General features: G+C 53.6%; 1 protein-coding gene across 8 annotated transcripts in view; it reads left to right on the forward strand.

Annotated features, from left to right (window-relative positions):
• The first annotated feature begins 6,546 nt into the window (after nt 1–6,546).
• MYO9B (myosin IXB) overlaps nt 6,547–25,825 on the forward strand; it is a 65,761-nt gene continuing 46,482 nt past the window's right edge. For all 8 annotated transcript variants that reach the window (XM_034658003.1, XM_034658007.1, XM_034658006.1 and 5 more), the window contains exon 1: nt 6,547–7,442. In XM_034658003.1, coding sequence (XP_034513894.1) covers nt 6,603–7,442 — 840 coding nt within the window. In that variant the 5' untranslated portion in view covers nt 6,547–6,602. The remainder of the gene's footprint in view (nt 7,443–25,825) is intronic.

The following is a 25,825-nucleotide window of genomic DNA, read 5'->3' on the forward strand; positions in this document are numbered from 1 at the left end:
CCCCCCCTCCAGCCCCCAGCCACCCCTAATCTGCTTTCTGTCTCTATGGATTTGCCTGTTCTGGACGTCTCACATAAATGGAGTCCTACACTAGGTGGCCTTCTGCATCTGGCTTCTGACCCTCAGCACGATGTTTTCAAGGTCCACCCACATCGTAGCTTGTGTCAGAGCTTCGTTCCTTTTTATGGCCAAGTAATATTCCACTGTATGAATAGACCACATTTTATTTATCCACTCATCCCTCTGGTGGGCATTTTGTTTCTGCCTCTTGGCTCTTTCCGTGGGCAGCTTTATAGTCTGCCAGCTGGGCCTCCCATTCGGTAATGAGAGTACAGTTCACCCATGCAGTTCTGGGTAGACAGGTCCCGTCAGTCTGGAGATGGGTTTTGCTTCCCCTTCACACACTGCGAGTGCTTCGGTGAGCATCATTTGGAGGATGGGACGGCCTTACGGTTCAGAGTAAGGATGAAGGCGCGGGTTTCCAGCACTGACTGCCCCCAGCACAGCGACAGCCTGTGGTCGCCACTTGGCCGAGCTGTCGTCCCCCCGCCCCGATCCAGGGAACTGCTGCCCCCAGTTCTTCAGCCCCGGACCTACTTCCTTTCATTCTGGGCACAGTCTGGGGATTCTCGGGGCACAGGTTTCACATCCACTTGTGACTAGGACCTTGAAGCCACAGCATGACTAACTTCCAGGTCTCAGGCTCCATGAAGACTCAATGAGGAAGGTGGCGCTTGGAAGCCAGAGAAAACAGCCTAGCCCCCCCAAGAGAGATGTCATTGTTTGAGAATGGCCCCCGAAGCTGTGATAATCACAACAGCATGGCACCGCGCAGACATCCACAGCCCAGAAGCAGACCCACTGGTGTAAAATCATGTAATATATTGTATTTAACAAACTGAGAAGACTCCCCAATCAGGGGAGAGGATCTCTTTAAAGAGATCACCTGGATCCCTGTTTCACCCTTCCATGCCATACTGGGTTGACTCATGCCTCCCCCAAATTCATGTCCACCTGGAACCTCAGAATGTGACCTTGATGGGAAGTAAGGTCTGTGCAGAAATGATAAGTGAAAGGTCCCAAGATGAACTCATTCTGAATCCAGTAACCAGTGTCTCTATAAGAGAAGACACAGAAACAAAAGACGCTGTGTGATGACGGATGAAGAGGTCAGAATGATGCATTTACAAGCCAAAGAATGCCAAGGGTTGCCAGCAGCTGCCAGGAGCTGGGGGAATCATGGGATGGATTCTCCCTCAGAGCCTCTGGAAGGAACCAGCCCTGCCTGCCAATACCTTGATTTTTGGTCTCATCCAGAAATGGGAGACAAGAAATGTCTGTTGTTTTAAGCCCCCTGGTTTGTAGTACTTTGTGACAGCAGCCCCCTAGGAAACTCCTAACACCACCAACATAATTTCCAGATGGATGAGAGCCTAACTGTAAAGAATAAATCCGGGGAAGGAGAGGGATCCAAACCAAAAATATTAGTTCTGTGTTAATCAGACCTGGAAGAGGAATGGCCAGCAGAAGAGAAATCCCCCATAGATCCGACTACCTGGAAAATCCAGTATTTATATCCAAAAATACCGTAAGTAAAAACAAATTGCCCTTGAGCCTGACAAACCGTTAATACCCTTGCTATACAAAGAGCTGTTTCAGAACAATAAGCAGGAAAAAAATGGGCAAAGGACACGAACAACTTAACAGAAACAGAAAGTAGTGGCTCACGACACACAATTTTTTAATTTTTATTTTTTTAAAGATTTTATTTATTTATTTGACAGAGAGAGAACACAAGCAGGGGCAGCAGCAGACAGAGGGAGAAACAGGCTCCCCGCTGAGCAGGGAGCCCAATGCGGGACTCGATCCCAGGGCCCCGGGATCATGACCTGAGCCAAAGGCAGACGCTTAACCGTCTGAGCCACCCAGGCGCCCACAACACACAATTTTTTTAAAAGCCCCGCCTGACAGTTGAAGGAATGTAAATGACAAGATGCTCTTTTGTGCCCACTGATGGCTGTGGGTTGAGAAAAATATTAACACTTGGTGCCAGCGAGGAAGCTGGGAGGCAGACCCTCTCCTACCACTCCAAGCGGACCTCTCCCTTGGGTGGGTCTCTCGGGAAGTCACTTTGGCAGAATGGACTGGGCGGGGGGGGGGGGGCGTTGCTTCTCAGTGAGAATGCAGAAGGAATCAGATCAGCCCAGTGTTGTTGGGAAAATGACGCTACCCATGGAATGAGGAAACTTGGTCTGTGCTTCTGCTGTCGGCAACACAGCGCACCCTAAGATTTTGCATTGAGAGCAGAGTTGTCCTGGAGCTGGTGGAGGGGCTCAGAGTGCATTCTGACCTGAGGGGACAAGAACAGCACCCAGGGGAGGCAGCAGGGTGGGGCAGGCCCCCCATCTGAGGTGCAGATGAGGGAAAGGGAGGGTAAGGTGCCTGGGAGTCGGCCCTCTAGGCCTGTGGTGAAGGCCTTGTGGTTATCTCTCAGGTATATAGCCCAGTCCAGGAGAACTAGGTTTTCTACTGTGGGTCAGGGGCTCGAGAAGCCTGCAGGGTCTGGTCTTTGAGCCTGGGCCTAGTTGGGTCAGGAGGGCCTGGAGCATTTCCAGTGAGTCAGTGTAGAGACCGTGTTTAATCGGGCCCGATGGCCAGGGCCTTCCCTGCAGCAGCCCAGAGAATGGAGGCAGGAGCTTCTGCCCAGCGGCCCTCCTGCTTGGCTGGCGAGAAGAGAGGCCAGCTCTGGGGACACGGTGACAGCAGTCAGGATGTGGTTAGGGAGGATGTGGCAGGGGGAGCAGGGAACAAGCCTTCTGGGTGTTTGGGGCTGGGAGAGGTGGCCCGTGGTGGGCTGGAGGTGGAGCGTGGCCCCTGGGAGTGTGCAGCAGAGTGGATAGGCCCCGAGGGCAGAGTGAGCCAGCGAAGGGCCCAGCATGGAGCAGATCCGAGTGCTGCCTCCATCCTCAGGACTACAGAGCAAGTGAGCAGAACCAGGAGAGGCCAGTGGCCAGCAGATGTGACTGGTGGGTGCATGGTGGCCTCTCTGGGGAGAGGCACAATGGTTTTGATGGTGGGAGGGGGATGTGGGATTGAGGGGCAGGTGGGAGTGGGAAGGGCTGGCTCCAAGTCACGTGGAAGGGAGGAGGGAACCAGGCTTTCTTTACCTTAGGTGGGAAAAGGGCTTATTAGTGTCTTTGGTTTTGAGGCACATGAACTGTTTCAAGGGGAGAATCCTCCTTCAGATGAACCGTTCAGGAAGGGGGGAAAGAAGAGTGTGAGCTTCCTGGGGAGAAGGGCTCCTACAGGGGACCCCAGATGCTGTCTGTCCTGCCCGACCCTACTCTTTGGTTAGCCCCCCTCCTTGCAGCCCTGGTAGTCAGCAGTCACCCTGAGCAAGTCTTATCTCCTTCCTCCTGGCCTGGGGGGGTGGGGCATGCATCAGCCGGTCCTGTGACTGCCCGCATGGCCCCCAGTCTCTGAGCACGGGGTTGTCTTCTGCTCCCCACACCAAGGGGCTCAGAGCCGTGGACATCCCCTGTGGGGCTCTGAGAGGATCTGATGATTGACTGACCCTGGAGGACGGGCGGGGGAGGGGGTGGTGTGGCACAGAATCTAGCTGGCCATGCCAAGCTTGACTAGGCCCTCGCCAGGGCAGGTGGGGGAGGTCTCTGGAGCAGGAACAAGATCGCATCGGTGGGTTCTGATGGCTTCTCACTCAGGTCAGGCAGTGTCTGCTGAGAGGAGAAAGCAGGTGCATCTGCGTGACCCTTCCACCACCGGCGTGGCTGCCCTTGGACGTGAGATAGCCCAGACCCCTGAGTCTGTGGGCTGGATCTCAGCTCCAGAAGTTGTGATGTCTATCAGCCGTGTCTCTACAAGCGCAAGTCACAGAAGGGGCCGGCTCTGCCTGAAGCCCGGGCTCTGTGCACGTGTATATGTGTGTGTGTGTGTATAAGTGCGCGCGCCTGTCCACATGAAAGTGCTGTGCATGCACACCTGTCCCTGCGTGTGCATGCACGCATGTGGGTGTGTTCACGTGAAACTGCATGTACATGTGTCCTTGTCTGTGTGCTTTGGTGTGTGGACGCACAAGTGTGGGTATATTCATGCAGAAGGGCGTACATGTCCACACGTGTCTGTGTCTGCACGTCATGTGCTCATGAGCATGTGCGTGCCCTCGCGTGGCCCTGGTGAACGTGCATATCTACAATTTCGGGCTCCTGCATTTCTCACCTGCCTTGGAAGCAGCATAAACTGCCCACCTTCCACAGCTGCGCGGTGCTGCCCACGAGGCTTCCATGATCAGCTCTAGTTACGTCGGGGGCCAGCCAGGCGGGCAGCACCACCTGGCACCTCTGGACACCTGACTTGGGTTCCCAGCAGTCTGCCCACTGCGTCATCCAAGGAACTCATTGACGGGGCTCGGGGGTTGGACATTTTGAAAAGAGAGCAAGAAGTGGGGTTTTTTTGTTGTTTTTGTTTTAAGATTTTATTTATTTATTTNTTTTTATTTTTTAAAGATTTTATTTATTTATTCGACAGAGAGAGAGACAGCCAGCGAGAGAGGGAACACAAGCACGGAGAGTGGGAGAGGAAGAAGCAGGCTCCCAGCAGAGCAGGGAGCCCGATGCAGGGCTCGATCCTGGGACTCTGGGATCACGCCCTGAGCTGAAGGCAGACGCTTAACAACTGAGCCACCCAGGTGCCCCGAGAGCAAGAAGTTTTTAAAAGAGGCTCACCTAGGGTACTGGGTTCTTTTATAATCCATGTAATTTTTTTTTTAAGATTTTATTTATTTATTCGACAGAGACATAGCCAGCGAGAGAGGGAACACAAGCAGGGAGAGTGGGAGAGGAAGAAGCAGGCTCATAGCGGAAGAGCGGACTTGGTTTCCCAGAGTCCGAAGCATCTCAGCCCCTAGCGGCCCCTCACACTCCTGCTGCTGAGTCATGCTCTGTCTAGGAGACAGGTCAGCAAACTTTTTTTTTTTTTCAGCTAACTTTTTCTGTAAAGGACTGGAAAATAAGTACGTTTGGTTTTCCAGGCCATAAGGTTACAATCTGTCACAACTAGTCAGTTCTGCTGTTAAAATAAAAGCAACCACAGATGATATGTAAGCTAATGGGCTACATTCCAATAAAACTTTATTTACAAAAACAAGGGGTGGGCCTTCCCTACCTTCCTCCCTCCTTTCCGCCTTCCTGTTGAACGAACTCCTCTTTGTCCTTCAGAACCCCTCTTTGATGTTGCCACTCTCCTAAAGCCTTCTCTGGCTCTCAAGGGTAATAACTTCTCGTTTGCGGGGTTGACACACTCTCACATTTGTTTGCATATCAGCTGCTCCCACTGGGCTTTGAACCAAGGTCTAGTTCATCTTTGTATCTCCAGCTGCACTTACGTGGCCCACACTGAGCCCACACAGAACCCACACTGCATTTGTGCCTCTGACTCCAAGACGCAAAATGAACTGTTGGCAGCATTGGCTGCATTTTCTCTTTTTCCTATAATATGTCTTAAGAAGCAAATCATTTTTTTAAAATAAACTTTTTATGTCGGAGTCATTTTAGATCTACAGAAAAGTTGCCGAGACAGCAGAGTTCCCTATACCCCTCCCCTAGCTTCCTCAAATCTTAGATGATCTTATAAACACCTTACAATATCAGGACATATTTGTACAATTATGAGATGGACGTCGGTGTCCTGCTCTTAACCAGCCTCCTGATGTTATGTGGATGTCACCACTTCTTCCATTCGTGTCCTCTCTCCAGTCAAGGACCCCATCCAGGGAACCCCACTGGATTTAATTGTCAAGCCTCCCCAGTCTCCTCCTGTCTGGTTCGTTCCTCGGTCTTTCTGCGTTGTTTAAGACCTTGGCAGTCTTGGGGAAGACGGGCCAGGTGTCCAGCAGGATACCCCTGATGTGGGTCTGTCTCGCGGGTTCTAGAAGCAAATGCATTCTGAGCAGTTCTCTCAAACGAGTTTTGGGGGGGCTCTCCCTGACGAAGTCCTCCCCCATGGAGTTTCAGAATCCCTGAGTTTCAGGACAGGTTCAGTCTTGCTTAACCCAGCACACCTCCTGCTGCCCCTCGTGTGTTTTGGGGACATAACCAAGGCCCACGGGGGGGGGGGCTTGGGGAGCCACTGGGGGAGGTTTTGTCAGAGAGAGGAGGCCAGGAAGGATGTGGGCTGGGAAGGGCTTGACCAAGAGATGGTCATGGCCATTGGACTTGAAAGTCTAAGAGGCTGATCCTGGGGTGGGGGTGGTGGGGCAAGAACAGGGGTTGGGTTGGTGCAAACTCCAGGGGACGAGTCTGGTCTTGGGGGGTAGGAGGTCTGATGATGTCACTTTGTAAGAGTCACACACCTTAGGTTGGGTCACACTTAAGGACAGATGGAGGCTCTTCTGCCCTTCTTGCTTCAGGAGAGAGCCCTGTTAGGGGCAGGGGATTTCCTTCTGGCCGAGGGGTGGGTGTCATTGCCGTCCCCCATGCACCCACCCACCCACTCACCACCACTCTGACCATGCCACCCCCTCCCTTCTAGCTCCAGGACGCGTGCCCCGAGCCCGGGAGGCATGCTGAGGCCAGGCCGCTGGCAGGATGAGTGTGAACGAGGCAGGCAGCTCCAGCCGCGGGGGGCAGGCGGCCTACCACCTGCACATCTACCCGCAGCTGGCCACCAGCGAGAGCCGGGCCTCGTGCCGCGTGACCGCCACCAAGGACAGCACAACGTCCGATGTCATCCAGGATGCCATTGCCAGCCTGCAGCTGGATTGTACCAAGTGCTACGTGCTGGTGGAGGTGAAGGAGACGGGTGGGGAGGAGTGGGTGCTGGATGCCAACGACTCGCCCGTGCACCGCGTGCTGCTGTGGCCCCGGCGGGCCCAAGACGAGCACCCGCAGGAGGACGGCTACTACTTCCTGCTGCAGGAGCGCAACGCCGACGGCACCATCAAGTACGTGCACATGCAGCTGGTGTCCCAGGCCACAGCCACCCGGCGCCTGGTGGAGCGCGGCCTCCTGCCCCGGCAGCAGGCGGACTTTGACGACCTGTGCGACCTCCCCGAGCTAACCGAGGAGAAGCTCCTGAAGAACCTCAAGCACCGCTTCCTGCAGCAGAAGATCTACACGTACGCGGGGAGCATCCTGGTGGCCGTCAATCCCTTCAAGTTCCTCCCCATCTACAACCCCAAGTACGTGAAGATGTACGAGAACCAGCAGCTGGGCAAGCTGGAGCCACACGTGTTCGCGCTGGCCGACGTGGCCTACTACGCCATGCTCCGGAAGCGGGTCAACCAGTGCATCGTGATCTCGGGCGAGAGCGGCTCGGGCAAGACGCAGAGCACGAACTTCCTGATCCACTGCCTCACCGCGCTGAGCCAGAAGGGCTACGCCAGCGGCGTCGAGAGGACCATCCTGGGCGCCGGCCCCGTGCTGGAGGTGAGCCGGGCCGTCGGCGGGAGGGGCCCTCTGCCTCAGCGCGCGGGTTTTATTCTCGTTCGGGTCCGGTGAGACCACTGCCCTCGAGAAGATAGTTGGTTATACTCACTGTCAGCTTCCTAGAAATGGGGGTGCTCGGCAAGCCACACAGGGCCGCGCTGGGAAGCACCAGGGCCGGTAGGGAGAAACGTGGGCAGAGCCTTTGCTGGCGTGGTCATGGGAACGAACAGGTGAGCCGGAGTATGCGAGCTTAAGATTGGCTCAGTGGAATGATTCCAGGGATCTGGGAAATAGGGCGGCTGCCCTGGTTGTCTGGTACCTGGCCCTGGGGTGATCAGGGCAGGAGCTAGTGGCCCAGGGTGCAAGAGCTGGGAACAGACGTGGTGGGGGCGTGGGCTCCGAAATGGTTGGTTTGCCTACACAAGGCACACTCACAGGAGAGTCCTTTGCTCTCAACAGTTAGCTAGCCCTGGGAGGGGCAGTCCTTTCAAGGTCAGCTGCGTCCCCTGATATAAAAGCATCAGGGTGTGGGGGGCGGGGGGGAGAAAGGCCTGATTAATACACTATTAATGTGTGCGGGGTAGCAGTCTATACTCCAGTTCCCAGAAAGAAAAAGGTGGCATGTCCAAACTGAGAAATTCATGGCCAGGTGTTGTCTGCGGTGGAGCCCGCGGTTCAGAAGGGAGCCAGGAAGGCAGGGTGCAGACCTGGGGGCTAGGGGGACAGTGACGCTGAGGGAGGGAGCCTCCTGGCATCACCGTAAAGTCAATGAGGGAGAGAGTGCCCTCCATCCAGTGTCCCCATTGGCCAGACTCCACAGAAGCCACTAATGATGGGTCACCGTGCCTGAGCCTTCTGGATGCAGGGGCGGTGGCAACGACCACACAGCATCCCTCACTCTTGGGGTCTTGGGACCAAGTGCATCCATGTCTCAGAACGTGCTCTGATTGTTGTCACCTGGTGAGGGCTGGGACGATGCATGGGCCCAGGGTCTGTGCCTATGGGTTTAGAGTTCAGAGCTCTGTTCTTTTTTTTCCTTTAATTAGATTTTATAATAAGTAAGTAATTCTGAATAAGGTTTATTAAATATAATAATATAAGTCATTATATTTCTTAAAGCAATTTAGACTGATAGAGACATTGAGCAGACAGTACAGAGTTCCCATATACCCCCCCACTCGCCCTCCCCATCCTGTCCCCATTATTAACGTCTTGCATTAGCGTGGTACATTTGTTGCAATAAATGAGCCACTATCAATACATGATTATTAACTGAAGTCCATGATTGACACTGGGGTTCACTCTTGGTGTTGTATACTCTGTGGGTCTGGACAAAGGCACAGTGTCACGTATGTACCATTACACGGTCCCCAAGTTCTGGGCACCTCCTCTTCATCCCTCCCGAAGTGTTGGCCTCCAGCCTCTGGCTGATTCCCCCCCCCCCAAGCTGAAGGCCCGACACAGCCACCTTGCTGCCATGCAAATTCTCTGAAAGCCCATCAAGGCTATGCCTGCCGAGTACATTTCAGTTCCTCTTCCTCTCTGATGATCTCTGAGATCATCAGCAAGAAAGTCACTGGGGTTGTGCAGTCTGGCCCTGCGCCAACATGTATAGCCAGCCTGTTTCTTCTCTGTGTTAGTCGTCATTTTTTTGTGCAAACTTTTTAAAAACTACAGAGTAATCAGCCACAGAGTGTGTTTTTCTCTTTAATGCGGTGCACCCTGCATGTCTTGCCTCCTTTGTTTTGATCATCTGTGCCTTCTACAAATACTGTGAGCATGTCTACTATGTGCCAGGCACCATTCTAGGCCCTGGCCTGCATGGTGGCCCAAATCTACACAAAGGCCTGTCTCCGCAGAGCGGTCACCCCAGTGATGAGGAGTCAGGCAGCAAAATAAGCAGCAGGCCTCGTCTGCGAGCGAGGTGCCAGTAAGAACAGCAGGCATGCCCAGGGAAGAAGGGTTCAGGGAGCAGGAGGTGAGAGGTGACACTGAGCTGGGCCCAGACGGAGGTCAGATGAGCCAGAGAAAGGCCGGGAGGCTAGAAAGAAAGGCGGGGGGCCCGGAGGGCACAAGATGGGGCCAGAGCAGACTAAGTAAGGGGCAGAGCAGGAGGCAGTGGGGACGGGGAGGTGATAGGGCAGCGATGGGCAGATCATTTGGGACATTGTGAACTACGGGGTTTGTGTGATGTGGGAGCTACGCAGGGCATCCATAGGTGGATTTGACGCCATCCCAGCTCCACAGCTCAGCCTCAGCACCAGTCAGGGGCCACGGCAGGTGCTCTAGGCCACAGCCTGGCACCACAGTCCCACATGAGATGGAACAGGCCGTCAGTGACGTCAGAAGTGAGTGAGCAGGAGGGCGGATCCGGCATTTACCAAATCAGGTGTTCTGCCGAGTGGACTGTTTACCCCTCATGGAACCAGACAGGCAGGTGGTGGTGTCCATGCCCCATATGGACTCTGAGCCCAGTGGTCTCAACACAACACGGTGAGGAGGCCGGTTTGGCACCATGGCGCTGTTTCCTTTTCCGGCTAAGGCCCATCCAGGGCAGCGGGCTGAGACCCGATGGCTCACGTAACAAATGATCACAAATTGGGTGGCTTCAAACAACAGAGACCTCTTCTCTCGCAGAAGTCAATTCAAGGGAGGGTTCCTCACCTCTTCCCGCTTCTAGAGGCTCTAGCGTTCCTTGGCTCTTGGCCCCACCACGCCAATCTCTGCTTCTGGTCAGGTGGCCTTCTATAAAGACATCAGTCAGTGGATTTAGGGCCCGCCCTAGGCCAGGATGACCTCATCCTAAACTAATTACATCAACAAAGACCCCATTTCCAAATAAGGCTACATTCATAGGGGGGTCCGAACATGGCCGTTCTTGGTGACAGGTCCGCCCACAGCAAGCCTCTGGGGGGCGAGTGAGAATGTGCCTTCTTCCCAGAGGGCCGCCCCTGCTCAGTAGTTGTCCTGGGAGCTCCTCCCCTGAAGTTGCCCCAAGGGATTCTGGCACATTCTTGGAGGGCTATTAGTCACCCTTCTTGCCTAGTGTCTGCACCTCGTGAGTCAGATGCCTCTGACCCCACCCGGCTGCCTCCCTCCAGCCTCCGCAGTGTGAGCCGTCAAGGCCAAATTTCCCCAGCGGTTAGGGTAGCTGCTGCTGGAGGGCGGTGCCCACGCTGGCTTCCAAAACAGACTGGAGCCAAATCCACGTCATGGCCATAAACGTGCTTCCTGGGGCGACCGTTTGGAAAGGGAGAAGATTGTTTTAGTTTACAGCTGGGCTTCTCGGCCAGGCCCCACTAACGTCTGGGGCCAGGCCATTCCCTGGCGGGCGGTCCTGTACACTGCGGGTCGCAGAGCCGCACTCCTGGCCTCCACCCACAGATGCCAGCAGTGCCACCTCCCCCCAGATGTGACAACCAAAAATGTCCCCAGACATCACTCAGTGTCCCCTGGGGACAGATTATTCCCCAGGTGGGAACGACTGTCTTAGAGTCACAGCTCTGGATCCCATGAGACCAAGTCTTCATTCCAGTGCTGACCGTTCAGAAATTGTTCACAAGTTGCAACCATTCTTAGCTAAGCCAAGAGTCACTTTCAAATAACCGAAATAATTTTTTGTGCCTTCTTTGGGTCCAGTTTCCATCTCTCTGAGTCCTTAAAACACCATTTAAAGATAAGGCAAGAGGATCCTGGAGAGGCGTGCTGGTGTGCAATGCCCTGCGGCTGCCACAAACAAGGGTGGGAGTTGGGGAGTGCTTAAAACAAATGGGAATCGATTCTGTCACAGTCCTGGAGGTCACAAGTCTGAAATCAAGTTGTGGGCACGTGGGATCCTTCTGGAGCCTCTGAGGGAGAATGTGTCCCAGGCCCCTTTCCAGGCTTCTGATGGCCACCAACAGCCCTTTGGTGTTTGTCGCTCAGCTTGTGGTAGCATCTCTCCGATCTCTGCCTCTACCTGCACATGGCCTTTATCCCTTTGTGCCTCTGTGTCTCTGAGTTCCTTCCTCATATAAGGTCACTTGTCCTTGGACTCAAGGCCCATCGTAAACCCAGGATGATCTCACCTCAGGATCCGTATTTGAGTTATATCTCCAGAAACCCTATTTTCCAAACGAGGGCCCCCTCATGATGAGTTCCAGAGATCAGGACTTGGGCATATCTTTTGAAGGGACACAGTCAGCCCACTGCAGTCTGGGTTCCCCAGGCCACACCACAGGCAGCTGTGGCTGGACCATGGTGGGAACCCAGCCTGGGTCTGAGCCTGAGTTCATGGTACCACTCTATGGTCTTTGTGAAAGATTTCCTCTCTCACCTTGGCCAGGGCCGAAGAAGGCCAAAGATCGACACATCTTGTAGCATTTGGGACTTTTTCTCAACTCCCTGAAAGGAGAAGTGGAGTTGTTTTGAGGTTTGGGTGTCGCCAGGCCACCCCCCGTCCTGTGGGTTGCAGCTTCGCTGTGCAATTCTGACCAGAAAACAGGAAGGGGGCACTGTGGAAGCCAGTTCCAATCAGCTGGTCTGCCTGCCCCTGCAGTTAACTGTTACTGTCACTTACTGTCACCGTTTCACACGATGTCACTCGGCCCTGCTCGGCCTCCCTGCAGCCTGGCCTCCCCGCTGCCTCCAGAGACATGACATTTGTGCGGGACTGTTGTTTTAGCTCAGAAACACTGAGGCCACAGAAGGCAGGCTCACTAGTGCAGTGAGCGGCCTGGGTTCCTCCCTCCCATGTGCTGGGGTCCGCTGCCCATCCCGGGGGGCCCTCAGAGAACCTGGTGACTCTAGACGCGACCACCAAGGCCTCAGCTGCAGGGCTGGCCGCAGAGCATGCCCAGACATGCTCTTTTTCCCGGGCCCGCAGACCTCAGCATCAGGGCTGATGGTGTGGGCCTCAAGGTTGGGGTTCTCTTTCCTGAACTGTGACAGTTGTCACCAGCATTTGCTGATGCGCACAGGGTTATAATTTCGAAAGCAGAAACGAAACGAGGATGCTTGCTGGCCAAGCCATTTTCCCAAGCAGCCAAAGGCTGCTACTGTGTGCTGGGGTTCCAGGCCTTTCGTGTAGCCACCGTGGCCTGGCCCGTGCAGAGGCGGGAGGCTGAGAGATTGTGACACCCTGAGCCACCTGCCACACCCGCAGGAGGAGGCCAGTGACCCGGGACAGCAAGATGTGGGACCCAGGGGGTCCTGGAGCTCGCGGCTGCCCCTGACTCGCCTCGAGGGGCTGCGAAGGAGCCAGTCCGGGGACTGGCATCTGTGCCAACCTCAGTCCTGAGTACCAGTCCCCTTTAGGACCCATAAACCCAGTCTCATGTGACCCCAGGCGGCTCCCAGCCCTGCTCCACCCACCAGGCTGCTGGGTCTGTTCCCGGGACCATCTGTTAGCACTGGTTCGGTCCACCCAGAGAGGTCACCCAGCACTGCATGCCATTACCCACCTTGCCCTTTGCTCTCAGGGACACTGGCCCAGGCGGTATCCTTTATTCCCACAACTTCGTGGACAGGCCAGCCTCTGCCCGGTGTTAGGGGCACACAGGTGAAGCCACTCAGCCAGGGTGACAGAGGTTTCCAGAAACAAGGTTCCAAAAACAGGGGTATGTATGCCTCTGCAGGTAGGGTCTCTATTGAAGACCTTTCCTGAGACATAGTTCACGCATGTGAAGTGTACAGTTCAGTAGCGTCCAGTACATTCACGATGTTGTGTAACCCTCACCTCTGTCTAGTTCCAGAACGTTCCCATCCCCCCAGAAAGAAACACCACGAGCAGTCACTCCCCATCGCTCTCCCCCAGCCCCTGGCAACCACCAGTCTACCTGCTGTCTCTGTGGATTTGCCTGTTCTGGACACTTCCTAGCAATGGGATCCTACACTTTGTGGCCTTTTGTGTCTGGCTGCTGTCGCTCGGCACGATGTTCCCGAGGTTCACCCACGTCGTAGCATGAATCAGGGCTTCATTCCTTTCTATGGCTGAGTAATATTCCATCCTGTGGATAAGACCACACTTTGTTCCTCTCTCACCAGTTGTCCCAGGACTTCATTCCTTTGTACGGCTGAGTCTGCAGTTGGGTTTTCTCTGGAGCCCGGGCCCCCTCCCTGCCCTGGCCAGGCCAGCACCCCCACCCCACCCCCCAATCAGTGCCTCCCTGGCCGTCATCAGAAGACTCTCAGGGTTGCCTGAGCCATGCATGCCGATGGGAGGGAGGCAGAGCCTGGCCAGCAGCCTGCTCTAGACGTACGGGGCCCTCCTAGGTGTGTCGAGGGCAGGATGGAGCCTAGGTCGTCCGTCCGTCCGTGGCACCCATCTGTGTGTACCTGCTGCACCTGCTAAGAGGCTGGCAGGCAGAGGGGGGCTGGCGCGCTGGAGCAGTGGGCAGTGAGCACACAGGGCAAGCCAACCCAGGGCCTCCAGAGGCAGATGAGAGCATTTACACACGTTGTTGGGCTACCCACGCCAAGGTGTCCAAGCAGGACAGGGTCAGAGGTGGCTGCACAGTGCTGTCTGGAGCTGCTTCTGGGTGCTGATGCAGACTGCTGTCATCCCGGGGGGGAGGACGAGTGGGAGGACCTGAGCACGGGGAGCACAGAGACCCCTTGCCCGCAGTGCTTGCCGGGGGGGATTGTCCGGTCGTGTGACCTAGCAGGCTGCACGGGCAGAGGGGGCAGGAGCAGGTGACTGGCTGGGGTGCCTTCTGGCTGCGCGCTGCTCCCTGCCCTTTGTGTGTTAGCCACTGGGGAAGCGGGCTTGCCAGGAGGAACCAGGGTTGAGAAAGGGGCAGGTGGCCCAGGACAGGCCTCCAGGGGCCCGCTTTAGGGCATGGGCCACACAGCAGGGAGGAGGCTCCGGATGGGGAGGAAGGAGGGAAGTGGCTGGTGTTCACAAAGGAGAGCCAGAGCCTTCACAGCAGGAGACATGTTTGGGCCAGGAGCCTTTATCCAGTACCCCTCCGTTTCCCAGATCTGAGGGCCCCAAAAGCCGGGTTGCAGCTGCTGGACGTGAATATGGTGTTTTGGAGCGAGAGTCCTAAGAGCGCTTGTTCTTTTGGTCTGTCGAGGGGAAGGTTGGCCGCTGGTAGGGGGTGGGGCTTGAGCTTAAGAGGGTTTAGGGCAGCAGCATGGGACACTCTAGAGAGAGGTATGCTGACCAGACAAGTCCAGGGCTGTGTCTGGGTGCACAGGCCGCCTTGGGCCTTGAGCTGGAGTCCTCAGATACTCCTGAGCTGGGGTTGAGCTGGAGTAGGCGTGCAGCTTAGGGGAGGAGTGGGACAGACTTTGAGCTCCCGGAAGTCATCCCCCACACCCTGGCCAGCAGTCAAGGCTCGAGCTATTCTGGGCCATCCTTGAGGCTGGGTGGCTGGAAGGTCACTGATGCGAACATCAGGGTCAGCAATCAACAGGGGAGGGAAAGGGAGAGCCAGGGGTGGAATCCTGGGAAAATGGGCCTTATAGGGAGATTCAGTGGTGCAAAAATGGGGGAAGGTGTTGGAGGCCGAGCTACTGAGAGCCCATGAGGCAGGTGGGCCCCACTCGGGTGACTACACAGAGCAAGGAGTTAAATCTCTGGCTGCTTCTGTCCCCAGTGTGGCCTCCCCCGGATGTTTGGGGAGTCGTTGGTGAGGGGGCCCAGGTTGGCAGACCAGCCTGAAGGAAGGTAGGAGCTGAAGCCAGAACTTGGAGCAAGAGGGGGATGGGGCTGGGCAAACTCCACAGGGGCCAAGAGGTCAGCTTCAGACCTTGCGGATAGAAACACATAGAGATGAAGGCCATCGATGTGGGGCCCTGTCTGTCGTAAGGGCCATCCTATACACTGTAGGGCGTCGGGCAGCATCCCTGGCCTCGACCCATCACGTGCCAGGAGCAGTCCCGACCCCAGGCAGGACAACCAAAACGGTGTCCAGGCATCACCAGGCGTCCCCCTGGTGGGGCTGAATCTCCCCCATTGAGAATCAGTTTTAGGTTGACTGCATGCAAAGAACGATTTCAGTGTCACAGATGTTTTATGCCTAAATAACTTCAGATTTTTTTCCTTTTTTTTTCTGTAACATTATGCCATTGTACTTACACTTCACCCCAACTATATTCAGCACCAGCACTCAGGGTGGCTGGCAGGCAGGGATGCCGCTCCTGCTGGCTTTCTCAGTCATTCCCGGAAAGAGGAGGCTGGTGCTACTTCTCGCCCTGCCAGTAGCCAGAGTCTCGCAAATGGTCACTGCCCCCACCCACCCCGCCCCCAGACCAGAAATCGCCTCACGTCTTTGTTGCTGCCCAAATACACTTGGGTTTGGCCTTCGAGGTGGACCTTGAGTGACATCTTTAAAGTGATATTTTAAGAGCTGCTGGTCGATACCAAAAAATGCAGTTGCCCAATTCAAGACCCCCCCCCCCCCCCCCAGANCCCAGAGCCGAGAAGTCATGCGCTCCCTGTGGGTGTTGTTGCAAAGGAAATTCACGAGAGCACGCAAGCAGATTTCTGATGCGGTTCGTGCTGCTTCCTAAGCCCTGGAATTCTGTCATCCCTCCACCCTTGTCCTCCTGGTGTGACTTTCAGAATATAATTGCAGGTGTTGGCTGTGGTTTGCCTCATGTCTCCTTTAGTGTCTCCCCGACAGGAAGCACACCAGGGCCACCATCGTGGTTTGTGCTGCTGGGGAGCACGTGTGGTTATCTGCCCCACTTCGGCAAAATCGTGACACATTTTATTACTGCTTTTGGTTCTACCCAGGTCCATTTCTTTGCCTTTTTCATATAATTCTTCTTCTTTTTTTTCTTTTTTCTTTTTTCTTTTTTTTTTTTTTAGTATCTTTTTCCATATTTGAAGTATAATTTCTTTTTTTTTTTTAAGATGTTATTTATTTATTTGACAGAGATAGAGACAGCCAGCAAGAGAGGGAACACAAGCAGGGGGAGTGGGAGAGGAAGAAGCAGGCTCACAGCAGAGGAGCCTGATGTGGGGCTCGATTCCACAACGCCGAGATCACGCCCTGAGCCGAAGGCAGACGCTTAACCGCTGTGCCACCCAGGCGCCCCTGAAGTATAATTTCTTTTTGTATGTACCAGGAGTTGGCAGACTACAGCCCACAGGTTAAATCTGGCAGGGCCTGTTTCTATAAATTTTTATTGGCACATAGCCATGCCCACTCATTTACATATTGTCTGTGGTGTCTTTCAGCCGGGCTTTCAAAAAGGCTGAGCAGAGCCTTTGCAGCAGACAGCAGAGAGCCCATAAAGCCGAACATATTTATCACTTGACCCTTTATAGGAAAGGTTAGCTGACCCCTCATACCTGTAGCTTCACATAGAACATTCTGGAACTTTCCGCAGTTAACTTTCTTCATGCCCTCTTCTCACCTTCTGCTCAGCTCCCCACACTCAAATCTGGGAAATCAGGTTCCCACTCTCATTCTGCAGAACTGCTATCACCAACTGAAATCTTTCTGCATTTGTATCTATTCCAGGTATGGATACGTGTGTTCGTAAACATCTACCCACAGTGGGCTCTGCAGTATTGTGATTTATAAGAAGTATATGTTTGGGTTAACTCCTGTTCCTGGCATAGAACTCCTAAAACCCTTCAAATTTCCTAAGTGATGAGAATAATAAGGTGGTTATATTAATGAGGTGATTTTTGGAATGCACCTGAGGATGGGGGCTGGTTCCCAGGGGAATCAACCATGTGCTTAAAGGGTTGGAACTTTTCAGCCCCGTGCCCCTGACCTCTGGGGAAGGGAAGAGGAGCCAGAGGTTGAAATCAGTCCCCAGTGGCCCATGATTTAATCAGCTGTGCCTGAGTGACGAAGCTTCCCTAGAACAAGAAAGGAGGGAGTTGAGAGCTTGCGAGCTGGTGAGTCCATGGGGGTTCTGGCAGGGTGGTGCACTCAGCGAGGGCCTGGAGCTTCCCTCCTACCCTGCCCTGGCCATCTCCTCCATCTGGCTATTCCTGAGCTATATCCTCTTCGGAGAAACTGGAAATGGAGTGAGTAAACTGGTTTCCCAGGTTCTGTGCATCGTTCTTGCAAATTAATCAAGCCCAAAGAGGGGGTTGTAGGAACCTCTGCCTGATAGCCAGTCGATCAGAAAAATGGATGACAACCTTTCAGTTGGCATCTGAAGGGGGGAGCGTGCAGCCTTTGTGGGACTGAGCCCTTAACCTGTGGGAGCTGATACTCATGCAGGGGAGACTGTGTCAGAGTGAGTTGAATCATAGGACACCCAGCCGATGTTGGGAGGAGAGCTTGGTGTGGGAGGGTAAAAAACCCACACATCAGAATTAGAGTCTGAATTAGAGTCTTTTTTTTTTTTAAGATTTTATTTATTTATTGGAGAGAGAGTGAGAGAGCACAAGCAGGAGGAAGGGGCAGAGGGAGAGGGAGAGGCAGGCTCTCCACCAAGCAGGGAGCCCAACGCGGGGCTCAGTCCCAAGACCCTGGGCAGGATGTGGGGCAGACGCTTAACTGACTGAGCCACCAGGCACCCCAAAACTGTAGAGTCTTAAAGCGGTTGGGAGGGGTCAAGAAAGGAGGACTGGGACGTCGATGTCCTAGAAAGTTCAGCAGGGCCAGCTCCAGCCTGGGGCTCTGCGCGGGCCTTCTTGCTCTCGTGCTCACGTACTCTGTGTCCCATGGGCACCTGGGAGTATTTTAATAGCCGGCATATTTTAGCTCTGGCTGAAGGTGGTGGGGGCCATGGGGGGCCTCTGCCTAGGCTTGTACCGTCCCGGAGGGCCCTCTGAGGGTTTCTAGCTGCACCCTGCCAGCAGGGCAGCTCTGTCTGTTGGGGTCACAGTGGGATGAGGACACAGAATGAGACCCCAGTCCCACCTCCCCCCTCCCCGCCGCAGCAATCCCTGGATCCTCCAGAAGCTGCTCGGAGAAGCAGCGTGAAGGCGCTAGAGCTGATGGGACCAGGCCAGAAGCGTGCACCTGGGCTAAGGCCCCCCTGGAGGAAGCTAGCTAGCCTCTGAGGTGTCAGACGTGTGTCCAGGCAGATACTGGAGCTCACAGCTGGGGGATGACTCAGCCAGAGAGAGGAGCATGAGGATGAGTTTCTTGTGGCCCAGGGTGGGAGCTGGCAGCGTTCCCAGCCCCAGGGCTTAATGCAAACCAGCAGGTATGGGTATTCCCACGTCACTACAAGGATGTCCTGAGACACAGAAAATGGGGAGCAGCTACCAGGAACACCCAGATCAGAGACAGGGAAGAGAGGCAGGGTGACAGACAGTCAGGAGACAGCCCAGCTGCAAAGCGGGAGGGGCTGCAAAAAGATGAGAGGGTGTCCGATGGAGGTAAGGAGAGCATAGGAGTGCCCTATGGCAGTGGTGTGGGGGAAGCGCCAGGGAAGGGGTGGCCATCTGTGGCGGAGCTCACTGGTGCTCTCTGTCCCTCCTGTGCCCTGCAGACCTGGGGCTGCCTTTCTGGTCTGCTGCCTAAAAAAAGTGCGGAGCCCTGACACTTTGCAGCCATCGAAGGATATTTTAGACAAAAGGGGAACTTATATTTTTGGGAACGCTGTGTCTAAGAGAAAAGTGAAATTATGGGGTGTATTTTAAGCACCCAGAAAGGCCTCCTTGGAATTTACAGAAAAGGTTGATTAAAAGGCGAAGCAGATCTTGGGCCTGGGACACCCCTGCCACAGCCACCGCCCTTTCCGAACGTTCTGGACACTCTGCTGCACCAGGACTGGAGAGGGCCGGGGAATGTCTGCCTATCTATCAGCCACATCTGCCTTGCTGTTTGGGGCGGGAACGCAGCTGGGCCAGGAGCAACCACACGGCCTGGCAGCCAATTTGTTTCCCAACGATTATCCAGGATAGAGGGACTCCAGTGCCCCATCCCCAGGATCACCGGGAAGCTGCCCTCTGAAATTTCCCCTGTGTCAGCCAGCCACCAGCTGGCCACAGCCAACTCCCAAGGCCAGGCCCTGCAAGACCACAGTTACCTGAGGCCCCTTGAGCCTGAGGCTCATGGTCACCTGCCCAGCTACTGACCAACCGTGTGGCCCCAGTATGGGGTTGCTGACCAGTTCCTCTTGGGGGGAGGGGAGGGTGGCACCACTTAGCAGCAGTCAGACACCTAGGCCCAGAGTCCTCCACGAGGTCGGCCCTCAAGGGATGGTATCATCACCCCCTTAAGGTAACCCCCAAAAACGTACAGAGTTCCATTTAGCCTTCTGTGACTGCAGGGTCTCTGGGGCAGCTGATTTTTTAACGGAGTTCAAGGCTCAGTTCTCAGCTGGGGCGATTCTGCCCTGAGGGCACGTTTGACCACATCTACAAACAGACATCTAGTGGGTAGGAGCCGGGGGTGCTGTTCAGCACCCTCCAGTGCCCAGGGCAGCCCCCTCCACAAACAAGGATCTGGCCCCAAATGCCAGCAGTGCCGAGGCCGAGCAATCTGCTGGAGTTTCGAGGCCTCCAGGATATGCAGTTACAAATCCAGCCTGGGGCTCTGGAGGCACCACCGGGACAGAGCTGCTTGTTGGGAGTGTGAATGCTTTGAGAGATGGTAAGCAGACAGGGGAGAGAGAAGATGACAAGGACACACAGCCCCTGAGGGAACACCTTCAGTCCTGCCAAAGTGCCTGGACCAGTCCTTGCCCTTCAGTATGTAACCACTCCCCCTTCTACCCGAATTTACCACCCGCCGGACTTGAGGGCCCCGAGCTGCCCCTGCCAGGAAGACGGAAGCAGGATCAGGCAGCCCAGCTCAGCTGCCCGCATGCTGTGTGACCTACAGCAAGCCTACCTCTCTGCTCCGCCTCCTTCCTGATCTCTCACCCCAGGACCTTTGCATGCACTACACTCTCAGTCTAGAATGCTCTTTCCCCCAGTAATCTGGCTAAGTCCTACCCCAAGGCTTTCTGGGAGAGTCAAAGGTCCAGAATGTCATGTGGCCAGCAGAGTCATGCCACAGAGCCAGCACACAGCTTGGCTTCTGCCACCCCACATCCTGAGGCTCAGAGGGGCCATTTGATATTCAAGGGCCACTCGTTTTTAATAGCAGGCTAGTCTAGTTCAGTAGTCCTGAGTGTCGGCTCTGGAAGAGCAGGAAGTAAGTGTGTGCTGAGATGAGGTCATAGTGACCCCAAGGTGGGGAGGGTGTCTCATGGGGAGCCGAGGACAGCCCTCCTGGGCATGAGCAGCCTTCCACACCCATTCCAGGGCTAAGCCCATAAAGATGGGAGACGCCAAGGAGGGGGTTTTGAGAGAAGCAAAGGCTGGAAGCAGGCTGGTGGTAGAAAGTCAAAGGGAAGATTGTGTCTGCCTGAAAAAGAGGCATTTGGGGCACCTGATCCCTGACTGCTGGGGCTTTCGGATCCAGTCGTCCTCCTGGGCTCAGGTCAGCAGCAGTCATGGTTCCCCCAGAACCAGGGAAGATTGAGTGACCCACCGAGGCAGGCCAGGATGTTGCTCCTACTGCCCCTTTTCAAGGCAGAGTGGATACAGTGGAGATTACTCAGTTACAAAAGGAAATAAATCACTGACACGTGCTGTAATGCGGACGAACCATGAAAACGCCATGCTGAGTGAGGCCAGACGCAAAAGGCCATGTAATCTGTGATCCCATCCATATATGTCCTGAACAGGCAAGTCTGGAGAGACAGAAAGCAGATAGCAATTGCCAGGGCTAAGGGAGGGGGCCGGGGAGTGACTGCTTATGGGGACAAGATCTTCCTTTGGGGTGATAGAATGTTCTGGAACTAGATAGAGGTGACAGTAGCCACAACATGGTGAACATACCAACGGCCACTGAATTACACGTTAAAGTGGTTAAAATGGTGAATTTGATGTTATATGGACCTCACAGTTAAAACGGAAATGCAGAGTGGTCTCTGTATATCTGGATCACTGCCCATGGGGACTTGCCACATTCCGCCCTCTGATCCCCTCCCATAGATCTTGCATCCTGCTGCCATCAGTAGCTAGAGCAGAGAGGGTTATAATGAGTGCAAGTCCCAGACCAAATTCTGCAGACACAGCTTCTTAGACGGGAGCCCAGACACATCCTAGAGCCTAGAGTTCAGTTGGCTCTGGCCTCTTTGGTGACTTAAGGCACACTCCCGCGTCTCCATCTCCCTGAGCCCCAGTCCCTAAAGAATGGGCCGCAGGACCCTTAGATGGAATTTCTCAAACAAGGGAGGCAGATGTCTCAAAAACGTTTTATCCAGCCTACTTTTCTGTCCGTGGAAGCCCACTTTGAACAGTCATTACGCTAATTGCTGAAACTCCAGTTGCCGAGTGATGGTAAAATGGGCCAGAGTGGGTTGGTACTGGCCACTCCAGGGTCGGTATCTCGGATTAGGCCACCGCCCTCATGCAGAGGCTTGGGCCACAGTTCTGCAGGTTGATTCTACCAAGGGCCCCGTAGTCAACATTTCCAGATTTTAGGACCATGCAGTCTATGTCTCAATGACTTTACACATTGCCTTCATAGAGCAAAAGCAGCCACAGATAATCCCTACATGAATGGGTGGGACCGTGTGCCAATAAAACTATTTACAAAGACAGGTGGTGGGAAAGAAGCATCAGACAGACCCAAAATTGAAGAACCTTCTGCAAAATACCCAACCAGTCCTCTCAGAACTGTCCAGGTCTCAAAAACAAGGAAAGGCTGAGAAACTTGATGTAGAGATGCCAAGGAAACAGGATGGCCGAATGCAATAGGGGATGCTGAATGGGACCCTGGAACAGAAAAGGGGTGTTAAGGAAAAACTGAGGACATCCAAATAAAATGTGGACTTAGTTAATAAGAACTTATCAATCAGTATTGGTTTGTTAGTTGTGCCAAAGGTAATATTAATAGGGGAAACTGGGGGCACCTGGGTGGCTCATTCAGTTAAGCGTCTGACTCTTGGTTTCAGCTCAGGTCATGATCTCAGGGTCCTGAGATCGAGCCCCACGTCAGGCTCCATGCTCAGCACAGAGTCTGCTTATCCCTCTCCCTCTGCTCCTTCTCTCTCTCTCCCTGGAATAAATAAAATCTTTGGGAAAAAAAAAAGAGGTACTGAATGTGAGGTACACAGGAATTTGCTGAAATAGTCTTATAACTTTTTGTAAATCTAAAACTATTCTAAAATTTAAAGTTTATATTTTTCATAAAAATATAGTCAGGTTTGGCCTGTGGGGCATAGTTTGCAGACCAGGGCTTAGATAAGCTTGCACCGCCTTGATGAGATGTTCAAAGTAGATCTCAGACAGGGACGACCCTGGCAAACTGAACTTGGACCTCTCACACCTCCACTGGAGATAATTCCTTCTCATAACAAACCCTAAAGCCATAATTCTTGTCCTTCCTTGAATCAGAAGAACCCCCTCAGGCTCTGGTTTAAGAATTGAGATTCCTTGGCTTTTCCAGAAATTCCGCAGGTCTGGGATAGGCCCCAAGACTCTGTATCTTTAACAAGCCTCCACAGCTCATACTTCGGGTCTCCACCTTTTCTCTCCTTCTCCCCAACCCACCAGAGTGGCACGGTAGTGGCGACTTGCTGTGGGAGAAGCGGCCACTGAAGTCTTGGCAATTCTGACAGATTCCCCACTACTGTAAGCAGGGAGACCCAAGATGACATGTTTGCCCACCCCAGGTATTAGGGGTGGGTTCAAAGGTGGTCCCTTCCCCAGGGATGTGGAGAGAGTTTGTAGTGCCTGCAGAAGAGTGGAGAGATGCTTTAGAGACCTTCCAGCCCACCCTGTGAGCTCACATTTCTCCATGCAGACAAATGCTCGGTTTTGCTGCATAGAAAGTACCAAAAGCCCTTGCTGTTCTCATCATTGGCACCAGAGTCCGTGCAGTTTGGGAATTGGGTAGGGAGGCAGTTGTCCTCCCAAGATGAAACCTTCCATAAAGAACTGCCCACTTACAGAATGGGTCCCCTGCTCACACTCTCCTCTCAGTTCAGCCACCCCAGAGCGTGCTCTCTCCCAGGCGCATCCCGCTCCACAAACGGCACGCAAATCAGTTGCAAAGTGAGGTTGAAAAGTCCTGCAAAAGGTGCAGGATTTCAGGCTGTCATCAAGTGACCCAGAGAATTGCTCAGACTCCAGTCACTGCACCACACCCACAAGCAGCAGGTGGGGAAGAGCGCGAATGATGGCAGCCTGGGCTTCCGAAGAAATGAGTCTCTCATGGGCTAAATATAAAGGGGTGCAATCAGTCTATTGAAAGGAGAGGATTTTCAGCTTGGCTCACAAAGCTCAGTTCCGACCTTGTGCTTTATGAACAAGACACACCTAAACCAAAGCAGTTCAGGGAGCTAAAAATGAAAAGACAGGCCCGGATGTAGCAGGCAGATAGAAACAGGTGCGAACGGAGCTGCAGTTCCGTGGACACAGAGGAGGCAGAGTTCAGAGCTCTGAATGTTACATGTGACAAAGAAGATTCATCATGATACCAAAAACCTCAGTTTACACTTGAGGTGTAATAGTTGGCAATATCTGTGCACCAAACAACACAGCTGCTCAGCCTTTACAAAGTGGAAATTACAGAAGATCCTGGGAGAAACAGACGTAAACACATAGCACGAGACTGGTTGAGTGGACAGCAAATTGGCAGGGATATAATATGCCCACACCATGTGTGTAGGCAGATCTGTGGACCTGTCATAAACGTTTCACTTTGATAGGAGCCTAAATCTCAAGTATTCATGGAACATTCACAAGATTCATGCCTATATCAGGCCACAGAGAAAGCACCTAGAGCTTCCAAACGTAGAACTGTGTACAAGCAGCGCTCTTAACAATGCAATGAAACTAGAAATTAATGTTTTAAAGACCCTTGCACGTGGAAATTGTTTTCAGAAAGAAACCATAAATCTCTATTAAACAACTCTTGGATGAAGGGGGATCTATAGACCAAAGTTACAGATTTTCTAAAAATCAGTGACCAAAACTGTATGTTACCAGAATCCACAGGACTATGTGAAGCAGTACCAAGAGGGCAATTCGTAGCCGTAAGCACTTTATATTCATAAATAAGAATGAATGAAAGGAAGTGAATTAATTTCCCCGCTCAAAAACCTGAGAAGAAGAACCAAGTAAACCCCAAAGAGAATGATTGGCTGTCAAAATGAATAAGATGAGCCCTCGGGGATCTTGATAAATTCCTCAAACGTTTTTGGTGCCGCAAGAACCAAACAAGGCCCTCCCCCATCAAAGCTTGATCTGTTCTTTACTCTCTGTGATATGGCATGTGGTTTCATTATAACTTAAACCAAAATTTAGTGAAATATCAGATATAATAACTTGTTTCATACTTGGTTTCTTTTTCATCTTCCTCTTCCTTTTTTTTTTTTTTTTCTTTTTTTAAAGATTCAATGATCCCACGCCCCAGCACAGTTTTCTTGAAACTTTGGCCCTTGGGAAGAATCTGTCCATTTCAAAGAACCTGTTCTGGCCCCAGGAGCCCTTGCTGGTTTTCAGTGTTTCTGTCCATCCGAGTCTGTGGGTGATCGTTGGCGCCAGTCCAGATAAGAGTGACAGAGCATGTTACAAACTGGGGGCACAAAGGTAGTAGGCTGAGCATCCCATCCCGTCGTCACTCGGCACTGTGCAGATGCCTGCTGTCCGTTCACGCCTGTCCAGCAGCTGGCTGTCAAGAGCCCACTGGGTACCCCCAAACCCCGTGGGCAACAGGAAGGAAACAGAATCCAGGCAGAGACCAGGTGTCAGCAGCGCCCTGGAAAGCCTCCACTTCCTCATCTAAGAATCAGGAGCCATGGGGTTAGATGTGACCCCTCCACTTCCTGCCCTGCACCCGCAGGCCGACAGAGCCTGTACTGCCACCTGGGCAGGCTGGCAGTGGTGGTCCTGTCTCCCATCCCATAGCCACCTCCTCTCCCCACCACTCTGTTCCCATCCTCATCCTTGTCCTCACCCGGCATCTTCCCTCCCTAGAACTGGCCACTGCTCCCAGTATGGCAGTTCTCTGGAAAGCGCTTTAGCTGTACTTCTCACTTCCCCACCTCCTGCGACCTTGCTGGCCCATCCGGCCCTCCCCTCCGTGCTTTGCAGTCCTGCTTCTCCGGGTCTCTTCTGTGCCCTGGGAGACCAGTCAGTCCAGACGACGCTCACACCCTCTCATGTTCACCCGCCCCGTGTCCAAGTGTCAGAGTCTTCTGCCTGTGGAACGGAGGGCCCCTAGAACAGTAGCTCATCCTGTGAAGGACCCCAGGGCCTGTATTTTCAGCTCTGCTGCCGTAGTCTGAGAGCAGGCACAAACCACACGTAAACAGATGGAGCTATACACCAAGTGGAAGTTTATTCGCGCAGTGAATTCGCGAATTTGTGGAAGTTGAATTGTTTATTGTATTCATGGGTTGTGAAATAGTCTTTTGACTTTTTTTTTTCCAAGTGTTAGAAAGTGTGAAAACCATCCTTAGCTCGTGGACCATAC

The sequence above is a fragment of the Ailuropoda melanoleuca genome, chromosome 4, assembly GCF_002007445.2.
Source record: "Ailuropoda melanoleuca isolate Jingjing chromosome 4, ASM200744v2, whole genome shotgun sequence".
Classification (NCBI taxonomy): Eukaryota; Metazoa; Chordata; class Mammalia; order Carnivora; family Ursidae; genus Ailuropoda; species Ailuropoda melanoleuca.